The following is a 19,621-nucleotide window of genomic DNA, read 5'->3' on the forward strand; positions in this document are numbered from 1 at the left end:
GAGAGAGAGAGAGAGAGAGAGAGAGAGAGAGAGAGAGAGAGAGAGAGAGAGAGAGAGAGAGAGAGAGAGCGCATTTTTGAAAGGAACAATGCAATTCAAACCCGGGATAATTAATCTTCTGGGGGGAGGAATATAATATGTCTTATAATATGCATGTTGTCTGTAATTTTGATATACTCTCTCTTGTATTTGTCATGTACTGTGTGTTGAGATATCAGGTCTCAGATCTTTAAAGGGTTGGTTGACTGTGTGATTTTAGAGTTAAGATACATTTTCCTGTTAGGCTCTTGTGTTTGCACAGCTGAATGTTTGTTCAGGTGTCAAGTGTGTGACCACTGTTTGTCCCTTTATGCAAGATAGGCCCCAAACCACTTAAGTTGTCAACTAAAAGGGAGATGAGATGACAGGTTTAGATAACAGTGACTGGTCTAAAACTTTGTTTGCACACGTGCTAAGACAGGGAATCTCCTCTCCATTTAAAAGGATATATGCTGACAGGCCCAGATAACTCTTTTCAAGCCAGAGAATAATTCCCTGTTTATTTTCCCTCCTCCAAAGGAAAAAACTCTGTTTATTCCTTTTTTTCCCAGGGAAGATTCCCAGAGTGACCCATTTTCAAAAATGCCTAACTGGCAACATAGGTTTATTCTCATAGTAGATTTTTGGGAGAAACTGATCAGTCCAGACAGACTCTGTAGAGTTTGGCTAGGTTTTGTCTCTCTCTCTCATCCCTCTCTCCCTTCAGAAGAGAGTAAAACTTATAAGTTTGGTGGTCAATGTTAATAATATTTAATGTTCCCCTGGTAAGATCTGACATAGGAAAAGTGTGTTAGCAATGTAAGGGGGCTTTAGATAAAAAGTGTGTTTCTGCTGCAACAAGACTTTTGTAAAAGTGTTCAGAAACTTGTACAAGGTAAAGTGGTTTTTACTTATTTTCACCAAGGTAAAAAGATAGAAACTTTGAAGAAATTTTCCCTCAATAAAATTATTGTTGATACAGTAAACCTTTTGTGCATTTTTTGTATTTCTTGTTTTTACATTTTTTGTGTGTTCTTGTGTTTACAATTTCATAGTTTTACCCAAACGCCCCCGAGAATAGCTAAAATCCGAGAATACTTAAACCCCCCCCCCCCCTCTAAAAATGCTTATAACTGCCTATTTTAATAGTTCAAAACACCAAAAAAACCCTCTAAAAATGCTTATAACTGAATATTTTAATAGTTTTATCACAAAAAAGTGCCTTTAGTCATGAAAATATGAAAATATAGTAGTTTGTGAACATTTCGCTATGAAAAATACTGCAAACAGGAAATTTTCCACTAATAACGTGTACATGTTCCATAGAGAAATCCGCGAAATTGGTAAGTCTGCGAATCTTTGCATATCGTGCGACCCCCAAGTTTTCACCTTAAAAAATGATTTTATCATGTATCTCGTGTATCAGTAAGTTCATTTTTTGAGAGACCAAATTACAATAGACTAGCCTCTTTCCCTCCATCTCTTTATCCCATCTTCTATTTAAATGAGTTTAAAAAGTAAAAGAGAATGATGAAAGTAGCATTAGTAATGTTATTACTTGTTGTATAAACGTGTTCAGTAAACACCTGGTATTAGCATTCTCATGATTCACGGACTCACCTATTCACGGATTTTTCTATGGAACATATATACACATTATTCGTGGAAAATTCACCCATTCGCAGTATTTGTCACTGAGAAATATTCACCGATTACTGCATTTTCATATTTTCAAGACGAAATGCACTTTTTGTGATAAAACTATTAAAATACTCAGGTATAAGCATTTTTTTTTTTTGAACTGTCAAAATAGGCAGTTCTAAGTGTTTTTAGAGGGGTTTTAATTATTCATGGATTTTAGCTATTCGCGTAGGGGTGTGGTACCCAGCCCCCGCTAATACAGGGGGGTTTACTGTACAGCCATAAACAACTGAACAAGAAACAGCTGCTTTGCTATGAACAGCTAAATCGGATAACATCAGCTGTTTTGCTTGCATTTCAACTATCGTATGACAGTAAAAATTACCGTGAGTTACGTTACAAATGACGTTAAGTACAATAGGACTGATATATTTTTACATTACAGTTAAACCTGCCCCGTATTCGTGGGGGATGCGTTCCAGACCCTCCCACGAATAGTTAATATCTGCGAATACTTAGAACCCCCATAAAAATGCTTGTAACTGCCTATCTTGATGTTACAAATGATGTTAAGTAGAAACTGACATATTTTTACACTACAGTAAGCCCCCCCCCATTATTTTGTGGGGGATGCATTCTAGACCCCCCCACGAATAGTTAATATCCGTGAATACTTAGAACCCCCTCTAAAAATGCTTATAACTGCCTATATTGAAAGTTCAAGTACCAAATGTACACTTAAAGTATCAATCTACATCGAATATACCTTAAATTATTATCCTATTACTGTATTAATCTTTGACATTATATTATTATATAATTTCAAAGTCATCTTAAGCATTAATACCCTTAAAAATTTATACATATGTACTTCTAACCCTTCCACCCAAATCAGAAGGAGTGAGTTACCACTATGACAAATTCAGCCAGCCTTGTACTGGCAGGGCATTCATTATACAGTATCCTTTGTAGTGGTATTTGACCAGTAAGTCGGCAACACTGACCCCCAATCCTTGCTGTCAGGTTACTTGATATATCTGACAGGTTCACCCTCGCCCCTCTCTCCAAGTCTTACAGCTAAAAGATTAGGGGTCGATATGTATTCCTTTAAAATTTTAAATAATTTATTCATTTGTACACTTAAATCTTACTAATTCACTATACCATTTTCTTTAATGAATTGATATTACTTTACAGTATTGCTGTTTACATTAATATTATTTGAAAATTAGTAAGTCATTTATTTATCATACAAAACAAATAAACATACATCTCAGTAAGAGAGAGAGAGAGAGAGAGAGAGAGAGAGAGAGAGAATGAATTATTATTATTATTTTTATTATTTGTTATTATTTAATCTTATTAAATTTAATATATATTAAATTTAATATATTTGAAAATTAGTACTGTACATCATTACATATCATAAAATGTATATGTAGACACAGTACAGTATTGTCACCAAAATAATACAAAATCTTGCTCTACAAAAAAACCCACAAATGGGTGAGTTTCCCACAAATTATTTATAGATAGATTCCAAAGAAAATTCCAAGAATCGCTGAGTCCACGAATTGTGAGAATGCAAATATCAGGGGTTTACTTATACTCTTATTCGCTATGGAGAAAAGATCAGCAAGGAGATATACCGCTAAATTTAAGCTGCAAGTTGTAGCTGAAGCTGAGAAAACAATGTTCAAGCTGCCAATGACTACAAATTATTGTGCGTTGGCAACACTGATCAAACTACAGCAAACCTCGACCGCAAATAAAATTGGAGAGAAGTATTTTAATCAAAACAACTGCCCAGCGTTCAACTCTCCAACCGGCCAATGAAGAATTAGAGGAATTTATTTCCAGTGATAGAAATTCATTTCTCGTCATAATGTGGTTTGGATTCCACAATAAGCTGTAGGTCCCGTTGCTAGGTAACCAGTTGGTTCTTAGCCATGTAAAATAAATCTAATCCTTTGGGCCAGCCCTAGGAGAGCTGTTAATCAGCTCAGTGGTCTGGTTAAACTAAGATATACTTAACTTTGAACATGAAAGAACACATTTTACTGTTGTTTTCAAACTGATAAAAGATAAATACGTAAAACTCATATTATGATGAAATCAAGTGAAAACAGCAAATGGAATATGTTGATGTTTTTACACAAAAAACACGGCCAACGCCATCTATTGACAAAAAAAATAACTAAATTTAGTTCACAACAAGATGCATTTAGGTCATATTTTATATCGAGTCCCTTAAGGGACGTTCGAGGTTACGATGCTTTTCAAATATATTCATCAGAAATTAATGCCCGCATTTTTATGAAATTTTCCGATTTGAAGAAATATAAAACGGCAGAATAATCATAATTTACATAAATCAATAATAAGGTGATGTTTTCAGAAAAATTTGGTTTTCTTATGATTTTCAGATAATTTTTTGGATTTTATTAAAAAATAAAAAAACATTGATGTTCCAGAAAAAAATTAAAAATGATTAAAAAATTTAAAATGATTCACCTCCTTCATTTTTAGAGCTATTGCAATGAGGCTTCATACACAGAAAGTATATCATAGTATGAAAAAAATAATGGGAAGAGTTTTTCTACTTTTCCTTTTTTTTTTGGTGGGGACGAGGGAGGATTTTCCCCACCAAATTTGTATAATTTGATTATCACGGTTTCTCGTCAACCTAAGAAAAAACCTAGCCCCAAACAAATATTCGTCTTTCTTTCCTCTTTCCAGTGATCTTTCCAATGGTATATTTAACTTTAAAACTGACTTAAAAATAAAAAAGTATTTCGCGTTTGAAGTGCAAAAAAGTGAAAACTGAGAAAAACGACCGTAAAGCTCAACAAGTATTTTTTTGGCACTTGTGGAAAAAACTTATCTTAGAATATTATTTTGGTTGATTTCTGGCTCCAGGTCACCCCCCACCCCTTTATAAAAAGGGGTATTATTCGCTCGAGGCAAGGGTATCATCAAGTACCACCTAACTCATTGTTGCCTGGTTTGAAACTAAGAAACTAAAAGTTTAGTAGCTACCGGTCTGATATTCTTGACTCATTTTCAGTCGTTTTTTTCACTTGTTTGGTCTTTTTGGTCTTTGGAGTTTGATTTTCAAGCCTTTTTGTCTCTCGAATGAAGAACTTCTATGCTTTCACTTGTGCCAAACAGATGTGTTAGTAAGTTGAATTTCTCATAGCCAAAGTTGTGTTCAATTTCCTCAATATTTATCTCACTCAATTGATGATGCTGAGATTTTCCATTGCTAATTCACTTTGCTGGGGCACTAACTGTAAACCTACACGACTGGCACTTCATTAAAATATCAGTATCCCATCTTTTGGCAGACTTCGACCTGAACTTTACCCCTGCAATTTCCTACCTTGCACCTAATACCCGACACTATTTATCTAACTGAGATTTGATATAATGAACTTGTCATCATATACTTCCTTTTCATCATCCTTTATTCATTTCATCAACTGTGAGCGTATTTTTGAAGGTGAAAGTATATAGATTGTATTTAGAGTTACTGGATAAAAAAAAAAAGGCAAAAAACACCGCAAATAGCGAAAAAATTGCTCAGAGTAAAAAGTTGCCCACCACCCGCTTTCAACGTTTGGGGGCAACCCTGTCTCTTACCACGCATTCACCAAGGAACAAGCCATTGTTGTTGCCAGACACTGCCAGACGTAGGAGATAAGGTGATATAAAAATCAAAATAATTAATAAATTAGGCGAATAAAGGAAAAAATGACAATAGTCATTAGGAGCCAAACTTCAGCCCTACCTCACTGTGTGGGGGGCGGAGGTCCAAAACCCCATCAATTTTAATATTTCGAAAAAATGCTTTGGTCACGTGATAACGAAGGTGTTGCTCATGTCTTACGGCCATTTAACCATTTTTTTTTTATTTCAAAAATATTCATCAAAAATCGAAGAGTGCGCTCGCCTTAAAACACTTCACATAATGAAAAATATCCTTGTCCCATATATATAGAGTATCTAGAAAATTGCTCTGAATTGAGTTAAATACGGTGAAATAAACTTACCTCATAATCGCCCTCAACAGATTACCAAACCAAAACGTTGATCGCTATGTTTGTATTTTATAATACAATAGTAATATGAGAATACGAACAATATTACTGGATACAGTGAAGTAAAGAATAACTTTTTACAAGATCCATGGAAAAGATGCATATTCATTATGCTTGTATTTTATATGATACTAACAAGTGAATATTACATATGCTAATTTTATATCTTGTGTAAGATGTGACCCCCTTAAAATTAACTTCAAAAGTCATGATACAAGAGTATTACAGTGTGTGTGTGTGTGTATATGTATGTGTATATACAGTATATATGTGTATATATAAATTATATATATATATATATATATATATATATATATATATATATATATATATATATATATATATATATATATATATGTACTGTATATATATATGTGTATATATATACGTATATATTTATTTTTTTTCTAGATATTAATTATTATCGCTTATCTTAATTCTATACCTGTATGGTCAAAGCATATGTTGGTAAAGGTTGAGGTTTCAGGTAAGGCTTGACTACTACCTAGTCTAAGTCCAGGTCTGCATGCATTCAGCATTTCCTTGACCTCTTCTATTTCATGCATAAGTGATGTTTCTATATTCTTATTTGAAAAATGTCTGAAAAGTTCTTACTTCTTTCTCTCATGTATTTATTCTGTAAATTGTTTATAAATTGTTGTGACTAAAAAAGTTTGTTGAAGAATTTTCTCATTCTCTTCTATTTAAACAACAATTGCTATATGTACTGTACTTATTGCAAAGATACTCATTACAGCTTAGTTTCAAAATAGTGTATAGTTTCAACATTATTGGATTTAAATCAGTAACTACAAAGAAATGTCAATCAATTTTTCTTTCTTGTTTTTCAGACATAATAGTTTAACGGAATAGCATACCAAAGGATGAGATGAAGTTAAATGCAACACATAATTTGCTTCCAATCTTTCGGTGTACACAGTCTCACAGCAACTTGAACAGGTGCAACTATATATATATACATACATATCTGAGGCACCAGACTACAATTACATTTTCAATAATTAAACATAACCAGCTATCACTGAATATGCTGTGTACCAAAAAAAGGCTTTGCTCATTTCAGTGAGATTCACAAGGTTCCCAAAGCAAGCATATGTTAAAAACTCAAGAGAATATATTACTACTCCAGTAATATTATGCTTGCAAAAGAGCAAAATACATAGTAAAGTATACATACCCATACGTTGTGATTGAGCCCATTCTTTTTGTAAACATATTACAACAATTTTTAACATACCTTCTTATTAGCCTCTTCCAGCTGACTAGATTTCACTTTACTTTCTTCCTGTGCCTTTGTGAGTTCTGCCTGTACAGTAGCCATTTCAGCACATTTCGATGTGATTTCTTGTTTTACCCCTGAAAAAATTTGATTTCTTGAAAACAAAGTTTTTTCATAGAAAACCACTAAGAAAGATTCGCCTTGTTTCATAAAAACCTATTCCTTATACACTAGCACCTCAACTTAATGGACAGTTCAGGGGTCTGGCCTCCCAATATATAATGAAATCTATTAACTAAAACCAGGTATATGGTCTGCACAATACCCCAGACCCAGTGTAGCAGTCATGCAAAAATTTATTTCAGTCTTTCTTCCCTCTCTTATTATAAATCACTATTTCACTATAATTTTCGATAATGGTAATGCTTTAATATGCTATCACTAATACAAGTATGCTATAGGTCTAAATCATCGAATAACTTGTAAATGTTCTCAGCTCACTGGTCAACTACATATAAACTGTAGCTTCTGTATGCAATCTTTTGTCTGTCAGTCAGAAATTATCAATCCACTTAACACTGTTAAGCATTTTTCTAGTAGACAAATTCATTTTACTAGATAAATTCTTTCTTTAAATTTAGTCTCATTTGTACTAAGAATTATCCTTTACAGCATTTTTGTGTTATTCATTGTTAATTATGAACTGTAATATTTTTTACAGCATCCTTATGTGTTAATCATTATTAATTAGAAACTGTAATATTTTAAGTTGACAATTCATTTTGAAAGAAAAGCAAAAAATGCTAGTAAGAACTGGCAGTAAACAAATTTACCCTGGCACATTTTTAAAAATTAACTTGATCTACAACAAAGCACCTACAAATATGTACTCTTCATACTATATAAGAGAACATCATATTCATTATTATAACAAAACTTGGCAATAATTGTTTTACAGGTCCATTCATACAGAAGAGAAAAGGCATAACTGAGGAAACACACCTAAAGATTAGTGTAGGAAAAATGTGTGCTATAAAGGGGTTCATTATATAAAGATTTTAGCGCAGATGTAAGAGATTCCATTCCGTTGTGATACTCAAGCTCTTTATAACGTAGAAAAACACATGATGGGTCAGTTACCCTGGCAACAAACAGCCTTGCTTACAGGTTTAAACAAGAAAGTGTCATGTTTATTTCACTGTCTAATGTGTCTCGCTTGCTTACTGGATTATTCTGTTAAGTACAAATTATGATTTTCACTCTTCTGAATCTGGAAATCCATTGAGTTGAGGTTATACTGTACCATCTATAGCGTTACACAAGGCAAACTATATGAGATAGTCCTTTAAAGGGGGTGATACCTTATCCTGACCTATAGCAGAATGTCTTTCTTTACAATTTCAGTCTGACAACCATCCTGCACATCTTAGCACAAAACTACTCAGCAGAGCCAACTCCTTCGAGAGAAAAGAAGATTGGTTGCCAGAGGACGAAACATTAAGCTATATACCTTCCAATTCTTTATGCAGCAAATCCTTCTCTTGTTTCTCCTGGTTAATATTTTCAGTTAGCTTATCAGCATGTATTGAGGCATCTTTAATTTGCTCTTGATTTTTCTGTAATTCTTTTTGTAATTCCTGTATTTTTGTTTCCTTTTCTTTTATTTCTTGCATGTTTACATTCACTTTCTCTTGGCCAGATTCCATTAACTTTATCTTCTGTTCATGTTCTCTAATATCATTTTTTAAAGACTCATTTGTTGTCTCCATATTCTTTATCGTTTCTAAACTCGCTGCAAGTTTTGTTTCTAGTTCTTCTTTCTCCTTTTCTATGTCCATAATCTGAAAATATCATTGACATTTTAGCCTAAAAACAAAACATCAAAGCAAAACATAGTGAGTAATGTAACACTATTATAGATCAAAAATTGTGAACAACTGCTGCAAAATTACACTACAAATCTGGCTTGATAAAATTTTCTTTCTTATTAAGCAAACTAATAGGGTAAAGGCAAACAACAAGTGATCATTGTAGAAAAAGCAAAATTTACTAAATCTAAGACTCCTGATCCATTCCCTCCCTATCATATCTGAACGAAGCTTACCAAGATGTGAAGCTTAGCCTAAAGAAAGCAACCCTAAAGCATGATTATGTTTCAACATCTACTTACTTTGCCTTGAAGCTCCTCTACACTAGCCCTAAGGCTTATTTCTAATTCCTCCATCTCAAAAGTCTTAGTAGCTTCCAATGCTCCTCTATCTTTCAGCGTTCGTTTAGCCTCTTCTAGCTCCTTTTCCAACTGCCTTATCCTTTCACTGTCTGTAGCATTTTGATTCTAGCAATCCAAGATGAACAAACATTAATGGGATTCAAATAACTATGCAGGGGTATCAAGACTTCAGAAAAAGGAGCACTCATCTAAAGGTGAAAAGCATATCTACCAACAAGATCAAGTATGTAGCTCACCTGTAAGCATCATAATGAAAAGAGAAAATCAAGGCACACCATGTAACAATTCATGATAGCAAGAACAGTACAGTCATCTCATACCTCAAGATCAGCTTTGGTTATGGACTCCTCTTCTAATCTGAAAGAGAAGTCATCTAAATCTCTTTGCTTATCCTCAAGTTTTGTTAAGAGGTCTTCCCTTTCCTTTTCTAACATTCGAATTCGCTCTCCAAGGTCGTGTATCCTCTCTTCGGATTCAACTTGCAACTATGTCACAAATAATGGTAAAAGAATAAACTCATTAATCAAGAACATTAGTACATTTTTCTTTGTTTTTCTTAGCCAAATAAAGTGTTAAATATATTAAAATAATTCTGGTCTTCACTAGAAACTTTCATCGCATTTCAAAGCATAAACTGCTTTTAGTGTTTCATCAAAATTTTGCAGCTAGTCAACTAAATGAAACAAAAAACATAACATTTATTTAAGTGCAATGATATGTCTAGTGAACATCCCTAAAAAATGTTCTTAAACATTCCTAAAAACATTTTTAAAATTCACCTGGAGGGAATGTTGAGGATGTACATTTACCTGTTCTAGTTGCAGCCTCATGTCTTGTGCTTCCCTTGTGGCTTCATCAGTCTGCGCAGCCATGCGGGCAACTTCTGCCCTTTCCAAATCTCTCTCTCTCATCAGCTGATCAACATGCTGAGTTTTTTCAGTGAGTGCCTCCTAATGAATCATAAAAAATTAGTGTTATTTTAAACAATATATTGAAATATACAGGAAAAAACCATTCCATACTTACTAGATTTGTAGGCCACGGGAAAAAATTGATAACTCAAACAGAAATATAATGAATAAGGGATACAGTGCACATATACTTACTTTTAGCAGTACAAAAGGCAAATAAATAGGTGAGTACAATGAAGGAAATAAACTCATCTACCTTCCAATTCTTCTCCAGTCATCCAGCATAGGTGTACAAGAAGATTCCCAAAGCCAACACAGTATTTGTCTTTTACTTCATCATAAAAATAGTTATAACTGCAATAATTACATTGGGATCTATTCCCTAAAAGTGTTTACAGTTTTGGATTCAGTAATTGTTTCTCCCTGTTCACATATGGCCTGATTTTCTTTTTAAATGTGACTGTAAATATATAAAGCGAATAGATCATCAATTTTCTTAAATTCTGTTAAAAGCTTAATGCTTGAGTTCTCAGTGTGGCAAAGACAGCATATATACCAATAATTGTCAATATTAAAAAATTAATGACATATGGATAAAAGCCTAATCTATGACAAAATAATACAATCAATAAGGAATACAGAGTATCGCAGCCAAAAACTTACACTTCTTTTCAACACAAAACCTGATCCTTTCTTTACTTCAACAGGATAAAAAGGAAATGTAAGTCTTAATCATGCAAACTTTACTAAGTCTTGCAACCCTACACAATGATCTAAACAAACAAATGAGATTACTTGAAGCAGCAATTTCAGGAGCATGCAAGAGGGGACATTCAAAACTCAACACAGAGAAAGGCTACATGAGTTTATTTTATATACTACTGCATATAACATGGACGTTTCCCAACAACAGTAAAACTTGTGCCCATATCACAACAAATCTGAAACTTCAGAATGAAGGATTTTCCTAAATTTATATGTTAATCAATGAACTTCATCAATCAGTGAACTACAATATACTGTATAAGCAAACTGCACTATTTCTATAATAAAATCTTTTCATTAAAATAAACTATCAACATCATAACTTAAAAATTATCTCTTAAACTATCATCCTTAAAAATTATCCTTGGTTATCACTGCATGTCACTTGCAGCACTGTACTCTATCCAACTATGACAGTATGTACTGTACTTATAGTATCTTTACATTCTTAAGAAAATTTGCTCCTACCTAATCCTAAAATAATTTCTAACTTACACAAGCTGTCAAGTAAAATATCAATACCAATGTATAATATGCAAAGCTTGTGAGAGGAAGGTTGATGAGAAGTGGAAAATTAACAACCAAATGTCTTAATCACCAGGCAACCATGCATCAAGCATAGTAATAAGATTCCAAGAAAATAAAATTACATGAAACAAAACTAAGATCGGGGAAAGCTTTATTTCAACCTTGAACTTATATAATTTAGCTACACTTTTCAGGCAAGTCTTTTCTCCTCTAGTCTTCACAAAAGTTTTCCTAAACACAAAGAAAAAAAGCTTTACTTCATCTTCATGTAATATTTAATGCCAACAATGTATATCGGTATATGAAATTTATCTGCAAAGTCTCTCTTCCAGACAGAAAAATGCAAAAACTGAAAATTTCTTGGTTATTTTCCAAGTTTTTTCTTTTAAGAAGTCTTCAATAGTTTGTCAGGAACAAACACACTTTACTGTGCAATTCCTGAAATCAATATTGATTTCTTACAACTTAAAATTCACAAAGCTGAAAAATTTACTAACACTACTTTGCAGTACTACCACTCATTACTATCACAAACAAGGACATAATAGTGAAAGCTAGAACATTTAAACAATGAATCCCTGTCTACTTATAATTTAACCAGTTTCCCTGTCTACCTGATCATCTTTTCACAAAAAAAAAAAAAAAAATACTGCTTGGAATTTTTTCTCATATGGATTCTACACATCTTGCAAGCATATTATCACAATCATATACCTATTCTTTCTTTTGTCTTTATACACAATCTCAGGGAAGAACTATTCTACTCTACAACTCAATATGCCCTTACAAAACCTACAGTATGATGCAACATGAAATTGTTCATTTAGAGCTAACAGACAGGATTCAGTTATTTCCTCCGCAAAGCAAAACACTATTGGTATGTGTGATTACATGACGTGATTACATTACAAAACTTCTGTCAGTATCATTAAGAGTGTATCCTTCAATTACAATATCTTATTAATCTGAAACTACCAATGAAGTAACAAGATCAAACTCTGCAACATTAACCCTTTGAAGTGGCATCAACTGACATTGTAGCACAACCTTTGAGATTCTCTTGAAAATTCCAGCTAATTTCAACTCCAAATTTTGACTCTATCTGCTTTCCATTTCTCAATATAGTTTAATAATGTGTAAGCATCCAGCTTCAAAATGACACTATAAAGAGTACCATACTATGAAAAGTGAATTTACAGAGAGTGCTACATGAGGAATATTTTTATGTTCATAAGTTGTCAGTGACTTAGGACACCTTACCCCATTAATTTCAAAGGGTTAATAATACTCTTTACACATGTACATGTTACATTTGGTAATGCATCCTTCCAAACAAGAGAAATTATTAGCTGACATAAGATACTGTAAATCACAAAGCTAGGTGGTTTGTGCAGACTAAAGCAGATACAATATGCTATAACTAAAAACAAGAGAGAGAGAGAGAGAGAGAGAATTATATATAAGAAAAGTAAAAACAGAATGGCTGTATGAGGTAGACAATAAAGCTGAAAATTTTAAATGAAAAACCATACAATTATAAAGATCATACTGCTTCAACAGATTACAAAAATAAAATTTTTAATATTATGCACTACAGTATAAGTAAAACTAATGGATGCACTACTGTCAATGGAGAGCTGTCGTCAAGAGGAACGTTAGATGAAATTCACCATTTCCCTGCATCTTAGCAAGGAAATGTACCTGTATCAAGCTTATTTACATGTGCAATAACCAGAGTACTTTGCTCTATAAACAATAACCTTATCAAACTGCATTTACACATACTTTACATACATACATAAATGATTAGAAAAGTCTTGAAATGAAGAAAATCATGAGAAAGAATCAATTAAAACAAAAGATGTTAGGTCAGAACATGTAATAAGAAAATTTTTTTCTAAAATGTTTTTTACTGAGATTGGTGGTTTGAAAGGAATATTATGGTAGTTTTCAACTGTTGTTTTCATTTGGAGCTGTTAAGATGTACTTCGGCTATGTACAGTATACTGAATGCAAGTACAAAATTTGTGCACAGGAAGTAAAACTGCTGCCAACTTTAAATCACGAGCACCCTGTGGAAACTAATGTACATTATGCTAAACTTTTCAATGTCTTCAGTTAATGAAACGTAAAACTAGATGAAATTTCATAGAAGCAGAGTATTATAAAGCGCAAAACACAAGTACCAGAGAAGGGAAAACAAAGAACGAAATCACGTTAGTAATTGATAAGAATCTTCTAACTTAAAAAGAATTAGAATTTCCCCAACTGAAAACTATGATGAAATGTTGAGAATCCCAAGAGAGTTAAATTCTAAAACTATATTAAAGCTATCTGCCTTGAAGGAATATACTATGATGCATCTACATTTTTTCTTTATTTCATACAAGGGCACAGCTCCCTTGACTAAAACCGCAGTCTAAGCGGAGACTTTAGGGGGGGAAGGGATGCTTCCAAATCTCAGTAAAAGCCATCTTGATCCACGACATGCTCCTCCAGCTCCTGGGCAGAAAGATAAAACAACCCGTTCTTAATCAGACATTTCTATATTGTACTACGAGACCAACATAGCACCTGCATATATCTTTTGTTTCAATTGAACTCTTATCTCTACCTGTAACTACTGTATACAAAAAGCAATCAATTCATGCTTTACTGGAAAAACAAACATACTGAATAGTTCTACCATGCCAAGGATCATCCAGATAATACATATAGAAAAAAAAAGAAAGCATTACAAGAAAACCAACCTAGAACTAATGGCAATCAATACATTGGGGTGTAGACTCAGAAAAAAAAAGAAAAAGAATGATGGTAAGAAAATAATGTGTATAAAAAGAAAGCTATTACAATTAAAAGAATACATACAATATTTCTTCTCATCCACAAACTACTGCTCCTTTCTTGTTTAAAAATTTTATACCAATGCTTTTGATGGTAAGCAGTACTCTAAATGCTATCCCAATATCTCGCCACTGATATAGAGTACTGTATATAACATGAAAAGCAGCATGGAACTTTTTACTTTAGAGTTGCTGAAGTAACAGCCATTTACATTTGATGTGCATTTTCCATGAAGTAATTGCTGAAGTAACAGCCATTTACATCAACCCTTGATGTGCATTACACTTCCATGAAGTAACAAAAATAACAGCTAAACTAAACCACTCCTAATTTTGAAGTTTCCTTCATACAATAAATACCAGCAAATCCATGTTAATCAAGAGCACTGGTTATACATGAAAAGTAAATTAACTAAAAATATAAATACTAAAAAACCCATATTAAGCATAATGCCCACAATCAGATTCAGAGCAAAACTTAAAAGGAATCTAAACCGTATGCCTTGACAGATATGAAACTCAGTAGGAAAACAAAAAACAAACTAGCACCATAACAGAAAAATGAGACGAAAATGGTGAAAGATCTGTACTTCACCCTTGCTACATGATTCTCTCTGACAAGAACACAAATAAATCCAATTCTTACAAGAACAAAACTGATTTTTTTTTTAATACAAACTCATTTCTTACAAAACAGGCCAATTTTGTGATCCATGGATCTAAACACACCAGTTCCCTGAAGAAAAAGAAGAATACCAATGATAGACAGCATCACTACACATCTGCTCCAGGATCCTCAGGTTCTCAAAACAGTGAACCTACCAGACTTGTAATTCCTACTGAAGCAGTGTTACCTGTTTCAGTGATGCTCCAGGACCCAATTAGAATGAGCTGAACTACTAGAGCAATGCAACCCTTATAAAATGATTCTTGAGTAGGGACATCCATGTGCTGATAATACTTACGTTGATATGACCTTACGTAAAGGAGGAAGACATAGGTTTGAAACCAAGGATAAGTGGCCCAAACGATGCCACTGAAGAGCTCATCCAAGCAAAGGTGTTGTCATATTCCTGCCACTCATCTCCTGGCATAGCCTGAAGAAGAGAGTAGTACGTCCAAATCTTCCTGGAGACCTAAGACTCTGAAGATAAAGACAAGTTGCACTGATTGGGTATAGATGATGAACCTCCTCATTCCTGACACTCTTTAAACATCTCTTAGGGGAAAAGAGAAAGATCCATGTGGGCTGTCAACAGCTCTTCAGGTCCGAGGAGCAAATAAATTCTTATAATACAGAAGCATTCCCCAGAGAAATCAGGAATTACCTCCATAAACCTTTTGCCAATTGTCCCAAGGAGCCACTTCTAACAAGACCAAAATGCTTGGTGAAGCTTGTCTTCAAATCTGCAAAAGACAAATCTCCTTAAATTTGCAACTAGATTAGAGAACAGCTGGATGTAACCATAGGCTTAACTCTGTTACTTTATGTTTGCTAAAATCACCACTACACTGGGCATAAGAAAGGTTGAATATAAGAAATCATCCTCTGTCTTGAGGTCTAGTTTAGACTCCATTTATGTTACCACCTTCCTAAGGTCATACTCATGTTCCATGCCAAAATTAGAGCATTAGAGCAGATCCACTCCTGCATCACCCAAAAAGACACCTTGACTTAAGCCAAGGCTACTCTGCAAAGCCATTATTATCATTAGTAAAAAAAAATCTCTCAAGGTCCTTTCCAAATCTTGTTCTCTTGGATAGTACCCATCCTCTTTGTCTTCAGCACTGGGCAAGTTGAAGACTCCCTATCGAGGTTGCAGTGCTCCTCCAAACACACAGGATGGGGTATGGAACCTCTTGGTCTCCTGTGTTCTCATCCAATACCTCTACACAACACAGGTAGCAGAATCCTAACTTGGAAGAGGAGGGAAAGAAAAAAGTTAAGTATACCTAAGTTTAACCAAACCACTGAGCCGATTAACAGCTCTCCTAGGGCTGGCCCGAAAGATTAGACTTATTTTACGTGGCTAAGAACCAACTGGTTACCTAGCAACGGGACCTACAGCCTATTGTGGAATCCGAACCACATTATAGCAAGAAATGAATTTCTATCACCAGAAATAAATTCCTCTAATTCTTCATTGGCTGGCCGGAGACTCAAACTCAGGCCTAGCAGAGTACTAGCCGAGAACTCTATCGACTTGTCCAACAAGGAACTGGAAGAGGAGGGAGACTGCCATACAGTTTGTCAAGTTATTCATGACCACAGCCAATACTCTCTTCAATAACAGTGACTGGTCTATGGCCTACTATTTCTTTCAGTAGTCCAGAGATCCAGAGTCTTTTTTTGTGTGGAAATTCAGTATCAAGAACAGCCACTTGCACTGCAGCAATTCTAGCATGGTCCCTATCACACACGCTGGGATCATCATGTTCTTGGTCTTGTCATGAAAGTTCCCAGGCATGTCCACTTGATAAGTTATCAAGACTCTTGGTTTCTGTAAGACCTCTAATTGCTCTCCAAGTCAATGACATGGCTGGAACAGTGCTTCATGTGCTTTGCAGCATTGTAATCACTCCCGGAGTAAGAAGACAACCTAAACAAATGATCCCAATGCATGATTCCTCATGAAACACTTCTATTTGTGCCATTACCAATAGAGAAGGCAAACACTTGTATCTTGAAGTTGATTCTTCCTGCTGCAGTCAGGGAGGCAAAAAGGATGGAAGCAGAAAATCTTCAGTCACAAATTTATCCTGCATCTACTTACAATGTGATGCAAATGAGTACTGCTGCTTAAACTGGTTACTACATTCTTCCACCCAAGAAGGTGGCATGTACCATGGCATTGGACATAAAGTGCACTGGGGAAATAGCAGAAATAAAATTACCAAACAGAATTGGATGCAATCATTGTTATGCTGTCTGCAATGAAAGGACTGATGAAGCTCACAAGACTGTACTGATATAAAGACTTCAAAGTGCCCAAGAGATGTGTGCACAGTCTCTCCTTTAAAGCAGTAGTTCCCCTAGGTAGCCACCCAATCTCTGCAAGAAGTGGTGAACATTGGGGAGAAACATGGAGTCCTTGGCTAAGGAACCTGGTGTCTTCTGTTACTGCCTGTGCCTCGAGTTGTTGACTGATAACCCCTTTGTTCCCTTATTTAAGCATATGACCTATGCGTCCTCCATGGAAGTTAAATCCAGTTCATCTGTGTTTCAACATCTTGGTTCCATCCAAACAAGTGCATTAACTGCTCGACCCCTTCCAGAAGATAATCACAATTAAGGGACTGCCACAGCAAAAGAGATTGGTGGTGTCTGCAGGAAGTGATAAAGAATACGGGAGGACAGGAAAAAGCCTCCATGGAAGGTCTTTGAGTTCTGTTGCTCATGCCAGTTTTCTGGTTCTGTCATCTCTCAAAACTGATAATCCCACAGTTCAGTTCCAACTCAGGATCACATCAATTAAGCTTTTCCTGCCAGGTCAAGTGTCCTAAGAAAGGTATCAATATTGATAGCATCAAAGTTGTTCTATGGCTAAAAACCATGAGGGTTTGTGAAGAGCAGTCTACTGAGATTCACTGGTTTCTTTCCAATTCCAGGGACAGGAACGTATACAACAGTTCTTGAGAAAAGTCAACCAACCCCATATCAGTGAAATGTAGAATCCTCACTAGAATCAAAGCAGGATAAGAAAATAGTGTTCTGGAATCTCAAGGGATACAATCTATGCTCCATCCATCAGCAAAAATGTGGCAAAGACTTCTACCTCATTTGAAGACATGAAAGGACCAAAGAATGGCTACAGCTGTTTGTGATTGGCTGCAGTTGTGAGTGCTGCCTAACATCCAATGCAATTAACTGTGACTCCTGGATCAAGTCATGGTTGCTCCTGACATGTAGGTAATCTCCAATCAAGACATGTGCAGCCTCCACTGACTGTCCAGTAATGCAGTCAGTTATCCGCCTAGCAAGAGACTGAAGAGAACTAATAAATCATAAGCATTTATGATTTTTACTTGGAGGAAATAGAAAATAAAATGTCCAGACAAGTAACTAAAACCTTGTTCATAATATGGTTCTGGTTTCTAGCTGAAAGATAATCTACTAATCTGGCTTCCATCTTCGTAGGTCCTAGTGTGGTTTCTGTCAAAGTACATCTACCCTCAGCTGCTGCCATCAATTATAGTTATTCAAGGGCCCTGGCACTGATGCAAGTTATGTTTGCCAGTGCAGTTCCAGATGTGTATGCAGCTGTTTAAAAGGCCCTAACAACGAATGTGGTAAATATGCTAACTTGGCCTCCTCAAAAGGCTCCTGCTGATAGCACATCTGCATATTCAAAATACTTGAGAACCTTGGCATCAAAGTGGGCATGTTCACTAATACTGCCCCTGTTGCTTGTTGCTCATGCTGTTCACTTGGTTTGTCATGGTCTCAGCCTGAGGGAGGGTAGCAAGCAAAAATGGCCCTGCCTTCTGCTGGTCATCTTTTTCTACTACAAATGGCACTGTCTTCTGTCAGTCATTTTTTTTCTACTTTTTCTATAGTGGACTGATGTGTCTGGAATTTTATGGGCCATGAAAATTGGCTCTGATGTAAGCAAGGGGTTTGAGGTAAAAAAAAAAAAATCAGCTGATACCAATTTTACAACTACTTCAGATGTAAAATGAAAGTTATTAAGAACTACAGTATTTATAATATTCACAACTCTCAAGCCACTCTTTGTGGTACATAGCATTTCTTATAAAAAATTCAGATCATATTTAGCTCTAAGACTCCTATATGAGACAGCAAAGTAATAAGTATTTAGAGGTGATGAATACAAATCTGATACTATTACTCAGGGTCAATTGTAACATAGTTACTGAAACATTAGATTTTTATTATACAAAACTGATTTTTTCAGACAAACTCATCACTTATACTGTATATACTGCCCATATTCTTGGCTTTGAAATGGCCCTAGACACTGCAGTTCTTTGTCTTACAGACTGAATCCCAATAGTGGTACTACTCATTGAGTCATGCACCACCTGATTCCTCATGTCCACAGAAGGTAGCTTCCTCACTGTTTGTGTTATATGGAATGTCGCATGCAAGGTTAGAGGAGCTGGAAGTAGGCACTTGTTAAATGAGTGAGAGGTTTGTATGGAAAACACAAATTTGTTTTCTTAACCACATACGCATCATTCACACACAACCTCTATCACAATTTATACTGATTTTGTTGTACTTTTGATTCCTTATTTACAAAATTAAATTGAGCTACAAAGTGAACAACCCAATGAATCTTTAATGTAAGCATTATTTTTTCTTTTGTGTGGTAGTGTTGAGT

At 34.8% G+C, this 19,621-nt stretch overlaps 1 protein-coding gene across 17 annotated transcripts in view; it reads right to left on the reverse strand.

Annotated features, from left to right (window-relative positions):
* Positions 1–19,621, reverse strand: part of LOC136846484 (CAP-Gly domain-containing linker protein 1-like) — a 228,030-nt gene that overhangs the window by 44,993 nt on the left and 163,416 nt on the right. For 15 of the 17 annotated variants that reach the window (XR_010855409.1, XM_067117303.1, XM_067117307.1 and 12 more), the window contains 5 exons: positions 10,039–10,179; positions 9,550–9,714; positions 9,170–9,334; positions 8,510–8,840; positions 7,018–7,136 (listed from right to left, as the gene is read on the reverse strand). Coding sequence is in view for 16 of the 17 variants with exons in the window: in XM_067117303.1 (XP_066973404.1) it covers positions 7,018–7,136; positions 8,510–8,840; positions 9,170–9,334; positions 9,550–9,714; positions 10,039–10,179 (921 nt within the window). In the remaining variant the exon portion in view is untranslated. The remainder of the gene's footprint in view (positions 1–7,017; positions 7,137–8,509; positions 8,841–9,169; positions 9,335–9,549; positions 9,715–10,038; positions 10,180–19,621) is intronic. The other 2 variants (XM_067117308.1, XM_067117320.1) reach the window with 1 other exon arrangement.

The sequence above is a fragment of the Macrobrachium rosenbergii genome, chromosome 15 (assembly GCF_040412425.1).
Source record: "Macrobrachium rosenbergii isolate ZJJX-2024 chromosome 15, ASM4041242v1, whole genome shotgun sequence".
Taxonomy (NCBI): domain Eukaryota; kingdom Metazoa; phylum Arthropoda; class Malacostraca; order Decapoda; family Palaemonidae; genus Macrobrachium; species Macrobrachium rosenbergii.